Source organism: Excalfactoria chinensis, chromosome 3 (genome assembly GCF_039878825.1).
Source record: "Excalfactoria chinensis isolate bCotChi1 chromosome 3, bCotChi1.hap2, whole genome shotgun sequence".
NCBI classification, from domain to species: domain Eukaryota; kingdom Metazoa; phylum Chordata; class Aves; order Galliformes; family Phasianidae; genus Excalfactoria; species Excalfactoria chinensis.
This window is the reverse complement of record NC_092827.1, coordinates 21,928,141-21,949,463: the sequence shown is the minus strand read 5'-3', so window position 1 is coordinate 21,949,463 and position 21,323 is coordinate 21,928,141. Positions and strand designations below refer to the sequence as shown.

General features: G+C 37.8%; 1 protein-coding gene across 1 annotated transcript in view; it reads right to left on the bottom strand.

The window, feature by feature from the left end:
- Positions 1-21,323, bottom strand: part of FAM83B (family with sequence similarity 83 member B) — a 41,764-nt gene that overhangs the window by 7,894 nt on the left and 12,547 nt on the right. Inside the window, exon 2 of the mRNA XM_072333489.1 lies at positions 3,423-3,587. Within this exon, the coding sequence (XP_072189590.1) occupies positions 3,423-3,587 (165 nt within the window). The remainder of the gene's footprint in view (positions 1-3,422; positions 3,588-21,323) is intronic.

Below are 21,323 nucleotides of genomic sequence, written 5' to 3'. Positions count from 1 at the left end.
GAATAGTATCACAGCATAAACAGTTCCTGCCAAATTGCTTGCAATATTCTCCTTTAGCAAGATGACTCTTCATTATTTCCAGAGAAGTAAAAATAGGTTTCTGTTCAATGTAGAGGCTTTGCCACATGCCATGACTCATATTAAGGTTGGATATTATGAAAAAATTCTTCTCAGAAAGAGTGGTGAAGCACTGGAACAGGCTGCCCAGGGAGGTGGTGGAGTCAGTGTCACTGGAGGTTTCCAAGAAACATGTAGATGTGGCACTGAGGGCCATGGTTAGTGGGCATGGTAGTGATGAGTTGATGGTTGGACTAGACAATCTTAGAGGACTTTTCCAACCTTAGTGATTCAATGATTTCATTATTTCATATCAGATAAAAAAACTAAACTCTGACATCAGCTGAAGAGCTTGGTTGACTTCTTGGGCATTAGTCAACATTTTCTACATTCTACATTGTTTGCAATCCAAATCCAAGTTATGACATTGAGAATTGTCTTCTCTGATGTGTTTCACGGTGCAAATCTATTTATTTCCTAGTTTTCTGCAGCACTTGCCAGCGGCAGAAATAAACAACAAACTCCAGAAAAAAATAGCAATTAGGTTATGAAAAATCACCTGAAAAAAGTCAGGATCTGTATGGACTTTTCAATATCCTACACAAAGGAACTGTTGACTGAACAAGTCAATCTGGTGACAAAGTTAATCAAAACAAGTTTAGACAGAGATGAGAAAGAAAGAGAAATACATCAGCTAATGGGGAAAAAATGTAAGACAGTCAGGAAACAAAAAAAATTAAACTGCAAGTGAGGAAAAAGGAGAGTACAAGAAAGACATTATCCATTTGAGATGAGCCACTGATGGAGATAAAGTAAATATTAAGTAGAAATCAATCAGCAAGAAGAATTCCACTAGAGACTGGAAAAGCTCCTAGTAAATTCCCGGTTTTATGTCTTCTATACAGAATTCACATAACAGTCACATAATACATAATCTATTATTTTTTTTTTTCAGTTATAGCTTTCAAAAAAGACAGAAATATGTGCTGATATGCATTCACGCCACAGATAAAGAAAACTGTCTGCACAGACATTTAGTGTAGATTTATGAATGAATCATTTTTTACATACAGAAGACTGAAATGTAAATCTGAATTCAAAAATACATCCTCTGTCATTTTATTTTTTGCTGACTGAAAGGAAGAGAAAAATAGCCAGTGCGGGCTTTGATTAAGCCAGAAGAGCTTTAGAGAAGCCCCTCTATTGGAGAAGACAATATGCCATACTCCTGCAAGACAGAATCAAACCATACCAGAGAATAAAAGGAACAATGTTCTTACTGTATCCTGAGGAAAAGAAATATATTTTTACATCTCAGACCTCTTATTGCTTTCAGTCTATAAAAGAGGAAGTCCAAAAGTACAAAAAGTTAAATATAGTTCATTTTTGTGAACATGGAGGCAATAAAAAAAGGAGAAAGGGAGAAAACCTTGTCAAAGAATTGGCTCTTTCATAGTCACCAGCAGTTTCTCTTAATCTTCAAGAAAGAAAATGATTACCGCCAGAATAGTAGAATAGTAAGCTTTTGTTCTCGTGGCAACAGTCACTGGGAATAGCACTTAGCTGAGGAGCTTGAAGACCTTTACTACAAGCTAAACTGAAAACTCAGGACACAACAGGATTACTGGATCAATATTTAGTTCTTTGGCATATACTTTTCATTTTCTGATAAATCTCGAAGCATTCTAAGTAAACTTTCAATGTGAAAGTGTTTGTCCCATTGTTACACAACAGAAGCATATAAAACATAATCTCACTAAAGAGGCCAAATCCAAAACTCTATGATCTACTAAGCCAAACCAAATCCACACCTCTCCAACACACTAACCCATACCAAATCCATTCTAATGTATGTACAGATTTCTTTCAATCACAGTATAAATGTCTGTCTAATGGTCTATAAAACCATTTTAGAAAGAAAACTAAATAATCCCCAAAAAGTTAAGCTTTAGAAACAGCTACAGAAATAGACTGAGCAGAATAAATGTGAAAATGCATACTATGGTGTTTTTTAGAGATAGAACTTCATTTGCATGTTCCTAATTTCTTCTACACTAGGCGAATAAAAGTCACACTATAAAAAAAAAGTGTATGCCATGTTAGGAATCTCCATGGTATAGTTAACCCAAATCATTGGGAAATGGTAGTACCTCAAGTTTCAGCATGTGTGACTATTGCTATAGACTGACTTTATGGAGGCAATCAGTACTAGTGCCTACAGATAAGCAACATTTCTGACTTTTTCTTTTTAAAAATTGCCATAGCTTTGTGTATTAAGCCACCAGAGGGCAATCTCACGCACTCAAATGCCCCCTACAAGGAACAAGAACAGGAAGTGGTGTGGTAATGCCTCTTTGTTTCTAAGTCCAGAGCAAAAATTGGTATAAAATATAGATTTGCTCCACAATTAAATAAAATAAAAATGCCCCATTTATTCTCACAAATATGACATATCTCTATGTGTTCTATGGGCTGGGTTCTTAAAATGCATGTTCGTATGCTTCTATGATACTTTTTCCAGGAGTAAGCATGGCCCAATTAGTAGCAAAAACAAGGAATTGCAAATGGAGTTGCAAACAGAAGTTCAAACAAGGAAATATCTAGATCTTTGCAGAGAAGCTCTTCACTGTCCTTGGATCATCTTCAGAGCTATCTACAAAAAGAGTAAACCTAGAAGTATTTATGAAGTGCTTACATCAGTTCAGTGCAGCATATGGTTTGTATTCTACTTCCTGTTAAATAGTAGGGTGGTGCAAGCAATTGAATGAGAAACGTAAACATTAATCCTCTCCTGATTATCTTTCTTACAGGAGAAAACTACATATCTAATTTATAAAAGTAAGCCTATTATATTGCATACTCTCTAAGACATGCTGTCAACAGACATATTTTCAGGAAAATATTACTAAAATAGAATCCCAGGCTTTTTAAAGCATTTTAATACATAATCACATTACAAAAAAATAAAGATAAAAAAGATAAAAAATGAAGTAAATGAAGTACATCATTTATGTTTCCTAACAATTTACATAAGCTTTATGACTTTATTTGCAGGTTAATTTAACATAAAGGTTTTCCAAACCTGGAGTATTCTGACATACATAACAACAGAAAAATGTTTTATAAATAATATGTGAAAAATCGTATCATTCTATCAAATACATGACATATGAAAAAGATAAAAGTGTTTCGGAAGAGAATAACGTTAATAGGGAAGGTTCTGCTGAAAGTTTACCTATTTCTACTTCACAGTTAATTTGAAACAGCAGTATTTGATAATCACTTTTTGAATAATTTTCACTTTTCAGTGGGTTGCAAAGGAATGAGTTGTGAAGGTCCAAGCACAGGAACATAATAAGTCTTACCCTGAGCCTTTGAACTTGGCAGCCTTGTTTCTCTGTCATCTTCAGAAAGTGGCCAAAGTTTGACTCATCAAGCAGGAGATACACTGCAATCCCTCTAGTAGATGCCTCTACAATTTCTCTAAAGATATCCACATCTGTAAACATATCCATAACTATGGCAATGACCTGAATAAAAAAGAAGCAAAGACACAAATTATTTTATATACATATAAAACTCTTCACTGAGATCTACCCTGTAAAACTAACACTGATACTATTCATGCATCAGGCAGATCTGCTATTTTCCATGTGCTACCACTTAACCTAAAAGCCTTCTCAAGACCATTGAATTTTCTCTTTGAAAAGTCAGGCAATTGCTTATTATTGCTTCACAACAAGCAGAAGACTCTGGCAAACAGATGAGCTTAGGGATGAGTGAAGTGAAAGTCAGTGGAAAGGAAGGGAATGGGAAACAGAGCAATATTAATACAGACAAAAAATGGAATCACCACAATATAACTTCATAAAAGAAAGTTCAGATACACCATTTTTATACAAGACAGTTGTTCAATTTTTTCATCATATCTAATCTAAATGCTGTTCTTTTTTTATCATTTTCTCAAAAATAATAAGAGTTTGAAGGAGTCAGTAAGAACACAATGAAGATCTGGAGCACTTTATCAGGACTTCAGGATCCATACTGACTCAGTGCACATGTAGGGATGAAACTTACTCAGGTGGTGAGACCTTGGTTCAAGAAGGCTAGAGAGTGCTGCACACAAACTACTGATGTTCTTCAATCTATTTATCTAGTAAGCACAAATGTTGCAAGATTCAGTTGCTGGAGGAAGAAGAGTGCCACATTTGAGTCATGTATCAACATATGTTCATAAGTTAAAGTAAGCAATTTACAAACTTGAGGTAGTCTCTGTATGTAGATTTTCTATCAGTCAAGCTAGGTATTTTGTCATAAAACCACATATTTTGATGCAGAAAGAGTCGATCTCAAGAAATGTCAGAATATTCTGTCTTTCTAGAATACTAAAGTATACTAAATTTCCTTTAATTTTCCATAATTCCCTCGGTACATTACCCCATACATCTGCTACTTAACAACAGAAGTGAGTACTGAGCTTGAGGAAAGTGAAAGCCAGTACAGTATTTAAACTCCCAAGTTCTAATTAAGGAGACTGTGACAAGGCAGTTACTCCAAAATATGTATATAAGTTTACTTTAAGATTTAACATTACTTATAGGTTTAGTTATTTCCTGAATCACTTTTGAAGAAAAGATTTTACCACTGTTTAACATCTGTTTCCGAAATTGAAGTGCTAATCTTCACCCTGATACTTACAAGAGGAAGCTAAATGACAGTGAAATCCAGCAAGGAACAGCAAAAATGATAGAATTCAAAGTGCAGCAAGTACATCAGAAAATTGGCTATTCCACAAATTCTTTTTCTTCTGGGCATAAGATTAATGTCCTGTGCCAGGAAAATTCCCTGAGGAAAAACACTTGAGTGTCTTACAGTATACTTCCAACCATTCTTATAAACTGCCGTTTTCTTTCCAAAACATTTGTTTCGTAAAAAAAGAAGAGGTTTCTGCAAAAGCAAGCATCAATGTTTTTAAAAGGAAATGCAGAAAGGCCAGGCAGACATGCGGGGCATACTGAATAGGGCAGCAGTTTTTGGTTGAAAGCTAAAATCACCAGGTTTCTGGGAAACCTTGCAGAACATAAGAAAGTTGTTGTCACCCTGATCAAAAGTGGCCTTTGGGAATAATTAAACATTTCACGCTTTCAGGGCAGAGAGAATAGTTGGCAGAGCAGAAACACTGATATCATGTGCAGCAAAAGTAGACTGCTGCCACTTGATTTGCAATTAGATAGGAAAAACCCCCAAACAGTTCAATAGCAAACTAAAAGTTTAGCCAGAACAAAAAACAATTTTTATTAAGTTTAATCATCTCATGTTGTTACTACAGTTCCTTTCTGCTTATCTTCCAACATTTTTTCAAACAGGTGAATGCTTTTCTAGGTTAAATTCTGGTTTTGAAGACATCCTTGCAGATGAAAAAAAACTACTGAGGTCAGTAAGTACAAAATAACCACTAACACAGATGATAAGGGCACCACCAGAGCCATATACAATTTTCCTCACCTCTGTCTTGAAACTACAAATATGGCTTTCAGGAGAAAAGCAGAGCTTCAAACGTTAACATTTTATTAAAAATCACATATACAAACCAAAACAAAACAAAAACCAAATAACTCGACAATTTTGTTAAATAGTATTTTTATGCAAGCATTACAAAACACTTCCATTGGTAAGCTGATGTATTTTACTAAATTCACACAAAATCAAGTAAAATTACAGTTCAAAATGTATTATCTTTAAAGTGTCTGATCTTTTTAATACATAATTCTTTTCATTTTTAATACCTCTTAACTCTATCCAAGTTCTGGAAAAGACTCATTCCTAAATAAGATACCAGTTACCAGTTTTATGAAAGATAGCTACATACAAAGTGCTGGTGAGACCTCAACTTCTCTGCTCAGTTTTGGGCCCCTCATTACAAAAAGGAAACTGAGCTGCTGGAATGCAGAGAAGAGGAATGAAGCTAGTGAAGGGACAAGAAAACAAGACATATGAGGAGTGGCTGAAGGAACTGAGATTGTTTAGTCTGTAGAAGAGGAGGCTGAGGGCAGACTTCATCACTTTACAACTACCTGAAAGGAGGTAGCAGTGAGGTCTCTGTTCTTAGGTGACAAGTGACAAGACTTAAGGAAATGGCCTCATGCTTAACCAGGGGAGGTTTAGATTGGATATCAGAAAGAATTTCCTTAAAGAAAGTGTGACAGGAGTTGGAACAGGACGCCCAGGGAGGTCATGGAGTCGTGATCCTGTAATGTGTGGATGCGGTGCTTAGGCATATGGTTTAGTGGTAGACTCAGTAGTGTTAGGTTGATGGTTGGACTTGATCTTAAGAGTCTTTCCCAACCTAAACAATTCTATCATTCTATAATGTTACTCTTTGAAGGTTAAAACAAACACTCAGTTGAAATTTTTTGCAGAACTAAGCTGATTATTGCAAACCAGGAATTAAAGTACACAATAAGATCACACCATGCTGTGTATTATGAGGCTGAAAATGGAGGCTGATGCACAGTTCTGTTGATCTATCATACTATAATGAATAGTCATTACTCCCAGGAGTTGCCAGTTTGAGCCCCAGTCACATGTCCAATGTTTACTTAAATTGATCTCATCTTCAGAAACAAACTCTGTCCAAAGGCTTATACAGAAGGAAGCTGCCCAAGCTAACCCCAAAAATGCAAATACATACATCACTAAACATCTCCTAAGAATGTCCAGAGGGAAAGCAACTGTTTATCTGGTCTGATAATAACAGGACAAGAGAGAATAGTTTTAAATTAAAAGAAGGGAGATTTAGATTAGATGTTAGGAAGAATTTTTTTACTCAGAGAGTGATGAGATGCTGGAACATGAAGTCCCATCCCTGGAGGTGTTCAAGGCCAAGTTGGATGGGGTCCTAAGCACCCTGATCTAGTGGTTGGCAACCCTGTCCACAGCACAGGGTTGGAGCTGGTTGGTCTTTCAAATCCCTTCCAACCTAATCTATTTTATGATTCTATAATACACTTCTAGCACTATCAGAATCAAGGATGGAGGATTTGCCCTGTGAAAAGTGCCTAAATGAGCTGGGCTTGTTCAGTCTGAAGCAAAGGCTGTTTTACTGACAACTTCATTATCCCAGTATCTCTACTCCTTTCCAAAGTAGTAATTACCATTCTTTGAGAAATGTCTTGCAGAGTGTGTCATTTAACACTTTATTTCCTGTAAACAGTAAAAAGAGAATCCTCTAGTGCCACTGCTTCCTTAGGCCAGGCTTTACTGGAGACACCTACCATGATATCAATAACCTATTAGTGAATAGGTTACTGACCTACATACACTGCAAGGGTATTGATTTCTTGTAACCTAAGGGAGGCTTACTCCAGGCATCCTATGTCAAAAATCCATATTGCTGTGCTGTGCTTTTGAACACACCTCTGTTCCTTACCTGAGGCCAGAAGAACCATTTTTTTTTCAGTGAGATATGTTGATTCTATTTTGTCAGCCTTCTCCCTGGTCCTCCAGTTGAATTTTTTTATGGTTCTAAGTTTCAGAGAGAATTTGCTTGTGGCACAGGCTTGATGCTGCTTGAATATGGCCTTTCTCAGAGAGCAGGCAAGCAACAACTCTTGCAAAAAAAATTTCAGAATGAAGATACAGTAATTAACAGTAATTTAAAAAAAAAAGATAGACAAATATTGTGATCAGCACAGACAGCCTTCCCAGTTGGAAGCTGTATAACATGTCTACTGAGAAATACCATGGTTTCCAATTATATTAAGCTGTGTCTTTATACTTGGGGGTTTAGAACACAGATCCAGGTTATGCTTGCTGAAATTCATATTAGCTGCATGTAGTCAGTCACCCGATATCCATAATTTCTGGCACTGTTTCTCAGCACCACAGAGCTTCTAAGATGTTCATTAAATTCAAATTAATTTTTGAAATTAAACTTAGCTCTGAAATAGTTTGCAAAAGTACATCCTTCCATTGCAAAAACATACTTTCAAGCCATTGTGAATTGCATCTTAATAGCCCAGCCCTGAATTGGCTGAACTGCTGGGGCCTCACACAGCAAATGTAGCAGATCAGAAATCTTGAGATAAAGTCTCAAAGCATAGTATAATGAGGGAAGCCCTTCTTTGTAAACAAGAGTGTAGATACAATCACACAAGTGCTAATCAAACATCTGAGTACGACCCATTTTCCTACAATTACTATGGCAGTGTAATGGAACAAATACTCAGTGATTGATACTTACATAACTTCTATGAAGTTAATGTCACTACTTGTGACATTATCATCATCAGAATTGGCTGCCTGATTTATCTAACTTGGCTCTGCTGTCAGGGAGCGACTGACCATACTCATGCCATGTACTCTGAAATATACTTCAATTATTGCACTCTTTAGGTGCAATTTAATGAACTGTATAGTGAAGACACTCCACAGGCAGCTAAACTACCTCAGAACAAGCCCTCCCAGCCATCATGGTCCTCTTTGCCTCCTGCTGCTCCATAGCATTTGTGTCATCAGTTCTGAAGATTTACTAAGTATGCAGCTAAGAACTCAATGTGTCTTCTGATGACCAAGCTGCTGCTGATTGTCACATGCCACCTGCATACCATAAGCATTTTAAAGTGAAAACTAAGTTTAAATGGAATAAAAATTAATGTAAATATGTCCATAAACACAACAACTTATCTCTGTAAAAGACTATATACAGACTTTAATTTAGTTTAATTGCCTAGGCCCCATGGCAAGGCCTAATCTGTTCTGTAGTTTGTAAGAAATATCTTAGAAAGATGTGTGATGGGGAACTTTCTAGCAACCAGTAGTGAGGAAAAACATGCTCTGATTCTGGCAGGGGTGAATGATATTAAGTGATGATAGCAGCTCTGGAAAAAAGAAATTATTTGACTTAGAAACACACTAGGAAGTTCCAATCTTACAATGTGCAATCTTATAACTACTGACAGTTCTAGCTTTCTCTCAGTTTGGCAACTTGGCAAAGGGTCTGGAGGGCAAGATGAATGAGGAGCACTAGGGTCTCTCAGTGTGTTCAGTGCAGAGCAGAGGAGCTGAGGGGAGGCCTGAAGGCAGCTGCAGCTCCTCACAGAGAGTGGAGGGGCAGCGCTGAGCTCTGCTCTGTAACAGCGACAGGGCCCAAGGAAACGACATGGAACTGCAACAGGGGAGGGACAGCTGGGGGTCAGGGACAGGGTCTGCACCAGAGGGCGGTGGGCATGGAACGGGCTGCACAGGGCAGTGGGCACAGCCCCGAGCTGCCAGAGTTTAAGCATTTGGACAGCGCACTCAGTCACAGGGTTTGAATTTTGAGTGGTCCTCTGTGGGGCCAGGAGCTGGACTCATGACCCTTATAGGTCCCTTCCAAACTCAGGACACTTTGTAATTCTATGAACTTTTCTGCAGGTTACCATAACCCTAAAAACCGGATGAGAAGGTCAGGATTAATTCTTTCACAAATGAAACTGAAAACAATACGGAAGAAAAGTTCTTCTAAGAGCAGATAAGACTGTCTTCTCTGAAAAGTGAATGTATAAAAGCCTTCTGCATTACCTTTCAGAAAATTACTGCTGGCTGAGATAGGTTGTAACATACCATACACCGTCTTAAAATCACTCCCCTGGTGTTATCACTTCAAACTCACACACTGGTAGATTTATAGGCAGGTATCTTGCAAAATGTATGGGAGTGAGCCGCATCAATTCTATTAATATGATCCATATCTATGGGCTTGGTAGCTGTTATTCTGGCTGAAGGATTAGTGAGATATCTGTCTGACTTAAGGAGGCACGACTCACTGCAGCCAGTAGCAAAGGTACTGATTTCTCTGCAGCTGACTTCTGCCTGGCAGTGCTGAGTTTCTGCAAGGCAGGGAGAGGAAGAGGAAACTAGGATTCTTTGCAGGGACTTTCCAAGAAGCATTTGTGTCACGGTTTAACCATGCAAAACCATGACAGTTTGTAAACCTAGCCATTGGAAGGAAGGAAAGAGCTTGAACATTCTGCGAAGAAACTGCTGCTGCCCAGTGACTGGCAAAGCACTCGTGAAAAGATTTAGGAAAAATTGAAAACGTTAAAATAAAACTAAACTTTATTCACCTAAATCTACATAGAATAGTCAAGAACTGTCAAGACCATCTGAAACAACAAACATTCACAGTGCTCAATTTAACACTTTCCTTCCTGCTTGCAGTGCTCTCATAAACATAAATCACCTCTGACATACAATAAGCAAGTCGTTTTCTGTTCCTAGGAACAGCAGCAGGCAGAGGTCCTACAGCATGGCAGATAACACAGTACAGAAAATCCTGGGTATTACAGAGGGAATATGTTTGGGAGCTTGCTCTGCCCCTTCAGGAGGGGAACAACTGTTTACATGGGTTCATAGAGATAGGACAAGGGGGAATGGTTTTAAACTGAGACAGGGGAGATTTAGGTTGGATTTAAGGGGGGGTTTTCTGCTCAGAGGGTGGTGACACACTGGAATAGGTTACCCAGAGGGCTTGTGGGTGCCCAATCCCTGGAGGCATTCAAGGCCAGGCTGGATGTGGCTCTGGGCAGCCTGGTCTGGTGGCTACTGACCCTGCACATAGCAGGGGGGTTGAAACTATATGATCTTTGAGGTCCTTTTCAACTCAGGCCATTCTATGATTCTGTGACTCTTGCCATTGAAGTCCCTGCTCTGTCAGGTCCCATTCCTAGTGCCATGTGTGCTGCAGCTGGTTGGGTAGCAGGATTTTAATAACTGCATTTTGCTCTTCAGAATATTCTTATTCATTGTTATTTTGGGAAACTGCCAAGCTTTTCCTGAGGAAAGCAAACAGAAAGGAAATGCCAGGATTTTCTGGCGGCCTACAACTCAGCTAGACCAGAATGGAAATTCACGACGAAAATAAAAGGTACTTCTTTAGCCTCCAGCTTTCTCTATGATGAATTTCAAAGACTTGCTGCTTTAGAAATTATTTCTTATTTAAAAGAATATTAGCAACTTTAATATGTGGGTTCTCACCAGATACCTTACTATTCAGGGAACGTTCAGTCTACTTAAATTAATATGATAATATTAAACTTCTTATGTTAATTTTGTTTGTAAGTAGAAGCACTCAATTAAACATGTGCACATTACTTAGTGACTGCCTAGAAACAAATAGTGTGTAACCATTGATAAGAAAGCCTTAATTATTTTTTATTAAGTGCCAATATTAATTAAAGCACGCTTTGTACTAAACTCTTCCTAAATTGTACTGAGTTGCTGTGGAGGACTGAAAATCTCCAGTGATACCTTGGAGGCCAGTCTCAGTCTTGAGATTTCAATTGAATGTTCCTAGCTATCTTGTGGCTTGTAAGAGTTTACTGCCACAGATCTGAAAACTCTTAGTACTTGAAATTACAAATGGCTGCCATGCTTTGCCATACAGAACTAAGTATGTGGGGAAAAAATAAAAAATAATGAAAAAATGGGAAAACAGAGAAAAGTACAAAAACTTTTAACTTTTAAAAACACTAAAATCACCCACTGTTCCTGCTTTGTGTCAAAGCAAACTAGTCTGGATCCCAATAAGTCAGAGGGCTCTTTCTAAGATGTTCTTAAAGACATTTAAAAATACTTTGCTACTCATCAATCAATCAAAGTAAATGCATTAGACTTAAATTGGATAACAATTCCACCCCTAAAAATAGATTTTGGTGGGGTTTCTCAGAGGGAAAACAGAATGAAGTTCTGAGTCAGTCTGCCTCCCCACTGCTCCATTCAGCAGCCTCAGAAATCCTGTATAAACAAACTGTCAGCAGTGAACCCCACTTCCTTGGATTTCACACATTTAAAGAAAGTAGACAATGTACAGAAAGCCAGAGTTTCAATGAACATTTACAGGCTGTAGACTATAACTTATTAAAACAAGCAACATTACCTTCAGAGTAGACAACTTTGCTGGCAGTTATTAATTAAACACTTGAATACAAAGACTGTCCTTAGTTAAAGGCAGATTTAGGAAGAAGAAATGATTCAGACCAACTTTTCTAGACTGAGAAGAATAATTTTGTTTTTAAATACTCTTGTGCAAGAACCGTGCAGTATTTGTCATATTGGAGATCTTAATAGTAAACATATAGCTCCAAAATGAAATAGGAAGAGATAAATATGTAATATTTAATATTCATATTTTATAAACAAGCAGCATATTTCAAATATCTTGTACAGCTCAGTCCTCCTACAAATACTTCCTTACTACTCAAAATTAATAAAAAATCCAATGAAATGCAACAACATTGTTCAGTTCTTCAATACTGCCTGAAAACCCTTGTTATGTATAGGAATGAATATGTACTACAGATACACTGTGAATATAAAAATAATAATAATAATAATAAAAAACAGAATAGACAAGCGGGGCATAAGGCAGAGAGTGGAAAGATCACGTTCAGGGTAGGCTCTGGAAAATAAAGGGACAGATGGAGCATTTCAAAAACAATGCCTTTCTAAAAATGTTTCTAAGAGAGAGAGATTTTGGTCAACTCAAGTCAGGATATAAAATTGACATGTTTCAGACTTGCTTGCAGTTCAGAAAGATAGACTTTTGAATGCATATATGCAGTATGTTAACTACAGTCTGCAAGAATATCTTGGTGATGGCCTACCAAACATTCTTAGTATGCAGAAAAAAAAAAAAAATACATTTGTTATGGACTTGCAAACTTTCCAAAAGAAAACAAACCTATTTTGGTTCTCAGTATACAATTAAAAAAATGTATCTAATTGCTGTATTTCAAATTAATGGAAGTCTAAAGACCAGTGACCATTACCTGATTATACTTAATACTGAGAAACAATTCATAATTATATAATTAGTTGTTGGAGGCTAGCTACCTGTAGTTACTCAAAACCTCTTCTTCCAAAAGGTGAATTTCATAATCCTATGGAAAACTGCTGGTGAAAGTGTCTGGGAGAGAAATGTGTAAGAAAAACAGGAATAAAACTGGAAAGGATGTCCTTTTGCTAGACATTATTAGATGTCCACAGAACCACACCTGATAGGAGAACGAATTCTGGTTATAAACCTCCCTTAGTTTACTGTATATCAAAGGTAGCATGAAAGTGGAAAAAGTAATTCTCAATAGAGGCTAGAGATGATTTTTTCGTTTCATAGAGTCGATATGGTACAGAACCATCCATTAGCATTTTTGACAGTAACTGCAGTTAGAAGATCTGGGTAGCTTACACCTAAACAAGGCAATTCCCTAGTGTTTAATATACAGCTGAATATCAAGGAAATCCCTTAACACTGAAATAGCCTTTTATGCTCAATGTTCAAAGACAGTTCAATGCCCAGTGTGGTTGTTTGGCCTGACTTCTGGTCAGAAAACCAAAGCAAGATTCAATAAATACAGAAATAAAGACTGCTCAATAGATTTAGGGAAGGGTGAGTGGGGAAAATGCCATTTCAAATATTGTGGATTTCATCCTTTTTCAAGATTATGGCTTTTACATTCAACTTCATCTATTAGATTAAAACATCAGTGACAAACACTGTAAGTATACGTTTAAGGGCTAACTGGTTAATGGACAGATGTTAAAAGCAGTTCTTCCAGGAGAACATTATGCCAAAAGTATTTCTAGACATTAAATATTTTCATACTAATGCAAGAAAGATCATTATAACTTACAGATTTGTATGGCCTACTTTCAGTTCCCCAGCCTCCTTCCCATTGTTTTCTCTCTCTTCCCTTCTCTCACAAATTTCAAGGATCAAATTCTGTTTAAAAAGCACCATTCAAGAAGTAATATGGCAGCGAAAACTAGAAATACACAGTTGAAACTGAATGAATTTACTGGTGACACATCAGTTATAGGCTAGTAAGAAGGAAAGTCATTGATTCTCCTGAACACATAGAAGAGAATGATTACTGACAAGCTTCCTGAAGGCTTAACTGACAAAAAATTCTCTGTTCATCCTGTATGTATGCCCTACAGAGTCATCTTTAAATTTTTCTCCTTCAGCTACATGACCAAGTAAAATGCCTTTATAAGTAAAATTACTATCTCTGCATAAACATCTATAGCAGCAGTTAAGAAAAGCAAGAATAGTGGCATCAGATCAGCATTTTGCAACATATATTACAGACTAACATACATCTGCATGGCACATCCTTACACCAGAGCACCAGGTAAACAAAGAGCCAGACAGATTACTTTAACCATTTATTTTCTTTAACAGGGTTTTACTGAGCTGAGATCAGCTCTCCTTTGTTCTGCTTTAGGAACCTCCACTGCTATCAGGGAGAAACTCATTGTGCCACCTACTTATAGAACAGTCACAGTTAATGGTGCAACATTTTCTTAACAACCACATGCTGACTGCCTACATCTCAATTTCACCTATTTTAAAGACAGTTTGTGAAACTAATTAATTATTGTCTGCAAAGCACGTTGAGATCCTCAGGTGAAATCCATTACCCTGGCATGTCTGACTATTTATTACAGATCAGATGAAAATGGAAAAATAATTGTAGACTAGTGTGAAAGCTTCAGCAGAATGTCCTAAGATAAGATTAATCTAGTTAGTAAGTAATTATATGTAGCTTTTTTAAGGAAAATATATATATATTAAATTTAAATATTATGCACATTACCAAATGGAGCAAGATGTCTGAAATGGTAGGGAAGTAATTTAAGTAAAAAAAGCTCAAACGTCCAATGGAGCAAACAAATGAAGGAGATAAACAGTTCTAGAACCCTTGCAGACCCTGGAGAAGATACATAGCAAATAGGAACTGAAGCAGCCAACAAAATTTAATTTCTAGATCAAGTACAGCAATTAAATAAATGAGAAAAAAAAAAAAAAAAAAAAAAAAAAGAGGAATGGCAATTAAAATTACTATTAGTTAAAAGAGTGATAATTTCAATAGTAATAATGTTTTTCTTTAAAATACTGCATTTTAAGAAGGTATTTTAGTTTTGAAATCTTCTGATAAGTTTTTAAGAAAAATAGGGTGATTCTTGCCTAAAGACAAGTCTTCTGAAGAGAATGAGACATTTGAGGGAATGCCCAGTCAATAGATAAGAAAGGAAACTGGCATGGTTTGGGCTGAGATAATTTCATTTGTAGATGCTGGTATGCTGCTATATTTTGCATTTTTGATTAAAATAGCAGTAATGACACACTGATGTTTTAGTTATTGCAGAGCTGCACAGAGACAAGGAAGTCTTGGCTTGTCATGCTGCCCTGCCAGCAAGCAGCCAAAGGGGCATAAAGAGCTGGAAGGGGACAGAACTGGGGCAGCAGACTCCAACTGGCCAAAGGAACGTCCCATACCATGTGGTTTCATGCTGTGCAATATAACTGGGGGAAAGAAGGAGAAGGGCTGTTCAGAGTGACAGTGACTGTGTTCCCAATAAAACATTAGGAGTTCTGAGCCCTGCTTTCCTGTGAGTGGCTGAACATCTGTCGGCTGAAACGGGAAGCAGTAAATTAACTCCTTGGTTTAGTTTGCTTCTGCATGCATGGACTTCGCTTTCCCCAGTAACTTGTTATTATTTCAACCCATGAGTTCTCACACCTTTACCTTCTTTCCCTAGCAAGCAGCTGGGTGGTGCCAAGCTGCCTACTGTGGTTGAACTGCAACAGAAACAAATTGAAAAAAGAAGAAAACCTTTTCTTATTTATTTCTGCAAGGCCTTTTTCAAAACTGATCTTTTGGTCTCAGTGTGGGCTCAATTTTGAATCTTTGTCAAAAAAGCCATATAGCTTAATAACTATCTTTGTGACTTTCTTTGTTTCCTGATATATGCATAAGCTTTCACTGATATGCACACAGGTCCTTGGCAAGGACACAGGATAAATATTAATTAATTATTTGCAATTTGGTATCAGAATAATGCAAACTCACAGGAGATATTTTTTGGCCTTTCTGCCATAACCAGATCAGGTAGCCACAATGCTCCATCTTTAAGATCTGGTCTGTTAATTTAAAAGTTTATTTATAATCTTTAGAAGTTTAATCAGTGTGTTTTACAATATTTTCCTAAATCAGAGTCATAGGCTACTTCCAGGATGCACTTTCAGCCATGGGCAGGCAAGGAGACCTTTTGCTCACAGTCTACTCCTCTCATTTTTCTTATCCTCAGAGGGACAATGTGAAGCACTCATTTGTGTTTGAATAAGCAGCACAGAACAGTTATTAAAATAAACGAGTTATCAATGTGCAATTAGCCAAACCCTTCATACTCATTTGAACTAGTGACCATTACTGTAAGTAAATGCAGTGTTATTATTAATGGCTAGAAAAGAAACAGGCTATCAGAAGCCTTCCATTCTACAGCATCATGTACATGAGACCATTCTCCTTCCTAAATAATACTCCTCCAGATGCGCACTCAGTGCCAGCTATACTCCTCATACATGTATTTGAGTAACAATAATCCGAGATCTCAACCTGAAGCATGATGAACATCTGCAAGAAAAGCAAATCTTTTGCTAGGGCAAAGCAGTCTTTTCTAAAACATGGCAGAAGACACCAGGATATAGAAGTAAAGAAGGGATGAAGAACAATCTTGGCACCTCCTGCATCTCTTCAGGATCTTTCCACAGCAGCTTTCTTTGAAAGATCGGCTGCATATTTGCACCAGTTTGCAGCTCCTGTGCTGAGCAGATATATACTTCGTGTGCATGTAAATGTGAAAGGTAGGGAAGACATAGAAACAACTGGCTTGTGTTGACACCAAAAACAGAAGCGCTGTCTGAACTGTAGGGAACAAGGGCAGAAACACCACTGAATAAGCCACCCAGGGACCTACATTAAGCCACATTCTGGTGGGAACTTTTGATAAATGTGCAAAGCATGGTAAACAGCATAACATTACTTGACTGGTGTTGAAATATGGATAAAGATGAGAACCTGGAATACTCCAATGGAGGAGAGGTGAAAAATTTATTCCAAGAACACTTTGGAAAGTAATTGCCTTTTGATGCAAACTCGTACTTTTCGTATAATCATTTGTACTTAATGAAGTGCCTCTCTGATCTGAAAAAAGAGCTTCCCTTGAGTAACTCACAAATTCATGCCAGTAGGGCTCCCTGCACCAGGCTGCTGTGCACTCTCTGCATATGCACTGCTAAAAATCACATTTTCTACAACAGTTTGTGTGTGCACTTACACTGACTAAAAAAGACATTCAAATGTTTGCCTCTTTCCTTATGAGTAAAAAAAAAAAAAAAAAAAAAAAAAAATTATTAAAAAGTGTGGAAAAAAAAATAGCACTTGTTTCTGATGTAATAATACGTGGCTTTTCTCCTTTCTTTGTGGCCAGCAGGGAGAGGGAGGTGATTGTCCCCCTCTACTCAGCTCTTGTCAGGCCCCATCTGTAGTACTACATCCAGGCATGAGGCCCTCAGCACAGGAAGGACATGGAGCTTTTGGAGTGCATCCAGAGGAGGGTCACAAAGATGATCAGTGAGGAAAGGTTGAGGGAAGTGGGCTTGTTTAGATTGGAGAGACCTCAATGTAGTCTTTCAATACTTGAAGGGAGCATATAAATAGAAGGGGAACAGCCGCTTATGAGGGTGGATAGTGATAGGACAAGGGGAACGGTTTTAAACTGAGATAGGGGAGGTTTAGGTTAGATATTAGGAAGAAGTTTTTCACACAAAGGGGGGTGATGCACTGGAACAGGTTGCCCAGGGAGGTTGTGGATGACCCATCCCTGGAGGCATTCAAGGCCAGGCTGGATGTGGCTCTGGGCAGCCTGGTCTTGTGGCAGGGCGTTGAAACTAGATGATCACTGAGGTCCTTTTCAACCCAGGCCATTCTATGACTCTTGCTGATGTAAAAACGCTTACAGCTATTATAAGCCTTGCCGTGTTCTGAAGTTGCTGCTAGGTGCTGGTACATGCGCATGTACTACATCTCTGAGGCACAGCTTTCAGGCAGGAATCCTTCATGCAGTGCATTATTTTGGACAGTCATGAGCAGTAGGTGGTACTTGAAAATATTCTTGACTTTTATGAGTGACAAAGAATATGATCTATATTATCTTAATTCAGGCAAAAATGTCTGTTTCCATTGTTTATTTTTTGCAGTGGAAGTGTTGGGAATGCAACAGGTAAGGTTTTCCTGATGTTTACAGGACTATCACTTTAGTGGGAGCTACTGGTAATAGGTGAATTGTTGGGCTGGATGATCTTTTAGGTCTTTTCCAACCTTGGTGATTCTATGATTCTATGACTAAGCACATGCTGAAATGCAGCCTAAATCAAAAACAGTATTTCCAGAGAACAGCAGTTACTTTCTTGTGCCTGACATCAGCACGGAAGGAATAATGTGCCAGAAAGGAATGGCAGAACATGGTCCAGAAATATGTCAGTGAAGAGTCCTCCCCATTTTATTTGGATAAGACTGAAGGATTTCTGCTTAAATGCTAGAAAAACAAACAACCTTATGGGCAAGAACAAACAATTATTACAAACTCTTGAGCAGGTGGATTCCAGATTAAACTCTCGATGTTGTGCTTGCTATCCCCAGTATGAGTGTATGAGTGCCCCATACTATGCATGTCTTCACAAATTACTCTAAGCTAATATTAACATTTATAGATGGGAACTTATATGTTTAATTTCTGTGGTATTAGAGAACATAAGCTTCTGAAAAAGTCTAAATAATTTGCCTGAAGATAAATGGGAAGTTCGTGTCCTAAAATGAATTTGTGTGCCACTCCTGCAAGTTCTAATCTTATGTTTTTCATTTTTCTTTCTTTTTTTTTTTTTTTTTTTAATCTAAAAGATGTTTGCATGCAACTAAGAAACCACTCTAGCATTTTAGCTAATTCTAGAGGATATTAGCATAGGAATACATTTTTAATATTTACAGCCTTCTAAGTCATTCTTTACATACCTATAAAATTAAAACTTATTGAAGTCAGCTACTTTTCTGCCATAAAAGACTTAGCAAATCTACTAGAAAAATGAGCAGCTTTTTGAATTCCTCTTAAATTACTTGCAATAACACTTAAGTACCTATTGAAAGCTTTTCATATGTAAAGCTCAAACCGCTTCATAAATGTGGGAATAACACTATTACATATACTTTTATCTGGGAAACCGCAAATGGACAGGGTGTGTGTGTGCGTGTCACACCGCTGTTCTGTGCAGGGACATCTGAGTCAGCCCTGGCTCATTACTTGTGGAGTTGGAAGCAGCCTGGTCACGCTAACGCTAAGCTCTGGTGAGGTGAACCACCCACTTTCTTGGGAACCTGCTTGCTGCACTTGACCATTCCATGTACACAAATTCTCAGAGCCTAATGGCTTGCATTTACAGTGATGCTGAGCATCCCAGTCCCTGTGAATACAGTTCCTGCAGCCGTGCAGCTGCAGAGCCTAACTGGGCTCCCTGGTCCACCATTTGCAATCCTCTTACCCTCTGCCTCACTGTCATGTCAGATGATGAGATGCTCAGGCACAAAGTTCAAGCAAGGCAGGCCTGGACTTGTAGAATGGGTTTTTCCAAGCAAATTGCATGATTTAGAGAAAAGGAATAGTACCAAATACCCCGTCTCTGAGAAGTTATGGGTTAGATCCCCAGTGCTAACCACGAGGCTAGGACCACATGTTCTGAGGTCAGATGTATTTTAGGATCAGTTCTTCGAAGGTGCATTAAGGCTTGTGCTATACAGGCAGTCAGATTTCATTATCATAATGAATCTTATCTTGCGTCAAAATCCATGAATCTGTTACTCTTATCAACATCAGCTGATTATGCAGCCAGGAAATGGATGCAGAGATAGGATAAGATCTGGTGATATTCCAATGGACACAAATATTGACAACAGGGGTGCGTTTATGCAGCTTTTTTCCAAAATAACTTCCAACCAAATCAATTAGGAAATTATATCTGAAAAGAAAAGCAATGATATGGCCCATGGAGAGAACATGAGTATACAGTTCAAACAGCTGCCTAAGATCAAAAAGCTGCGCATAAAAACTATCAGAATAATTAAAATATCAGAATTGAGACCAGTCCAGTGGGGAAGATCATGACTATATGAACGAGCTCAAAATTAAAGCCTTGCCACTGGGATTTGGCTCTGCATCACAGCAAACTGAACTGAATGCAGGGACAAAGATTCACTGCCCTTCAAATGTCAGCCACAAGGCACCCAAAAGCCTGCCTGAGAATGAGCAAGTCAGTAGACGCTGCTGAATGATCCTCCACAACATCACAGAATCAGAATCACAGAATGTCAGCAATTAGAGGGGACCTCGAAAGACCATCAGTGAACACCTGGCAACTTGGAAATGAATGGAATATTTAATATGAGATTTTCTTGGTTCTGTTGTTTTTAGCAATCTGAGAGATGATATATTAATATTGAAATCCTTCCTGGGCAGCCTGCTGACCTTCAGGACTAGCTGTGACTTTGAAATTAATTAAAAATGTCCTAAGTGACATGCCATCATCAGCTTTAATTTAGCTAAATGCATTAATTTAGCTAAATATGTTAATAATTACCATGAAAGGATTTTCAGCGACGTCATCCTTAAAGCACTCCACATTTCAGCCCATGTAGCTCACTGCTTGCTGAGGCCACTGCTGATAGTCAGCTTTCCAGAGAAATTCCAGAGTGCGTGTGTGAATGTCCATTGATATAAACATTGTACAACATGTTTACACTCTTTGAAGATTATTTAGCATCACTTTTTTTCCCATCTTTTACAGGTAAACAGATCTCCTCTACTGGGTTTACGTAGTTTATAGAGGTTTGTTTTGTTTTACTGTTTCAGACTAAAATCCCACCAAGACCTATGGAGAAGCAATTTAAGAACAAGACCAGAATACATCCATGCTCATAATTCACATTCCAGTTACCACAGACTTTATTAATAGCTAATGAAAAATATATACACTATGATGCAAAAATATGATTCAATGTATTCATACTGTAACTCAGAACTGTAAAGTGTTCTCCTAAATTTTGTCACCTACTCATATCCAGTTAAGACCACTCAACACATCTGCCAAAACCCAGTCTGTTGAGCAAGGAAAAATTCTGCTTACAGATCAATCCATTTCTTTTTGCATACATTAAACTCTACAGATCCCATACAAAGGATGTGAAAACAAGCACTTTTTGAGTAAGTTTCATTTTGTTTTTTAAAACTAGAACCTCAGTGTGAACATCAGTGTGAAATGAAATGCACCAAATAGAATGTTGTTGTCGCTTTAAGTGTCTTTAAATCAAGACAGGGTGCTTTCTGCATTTGCAGTT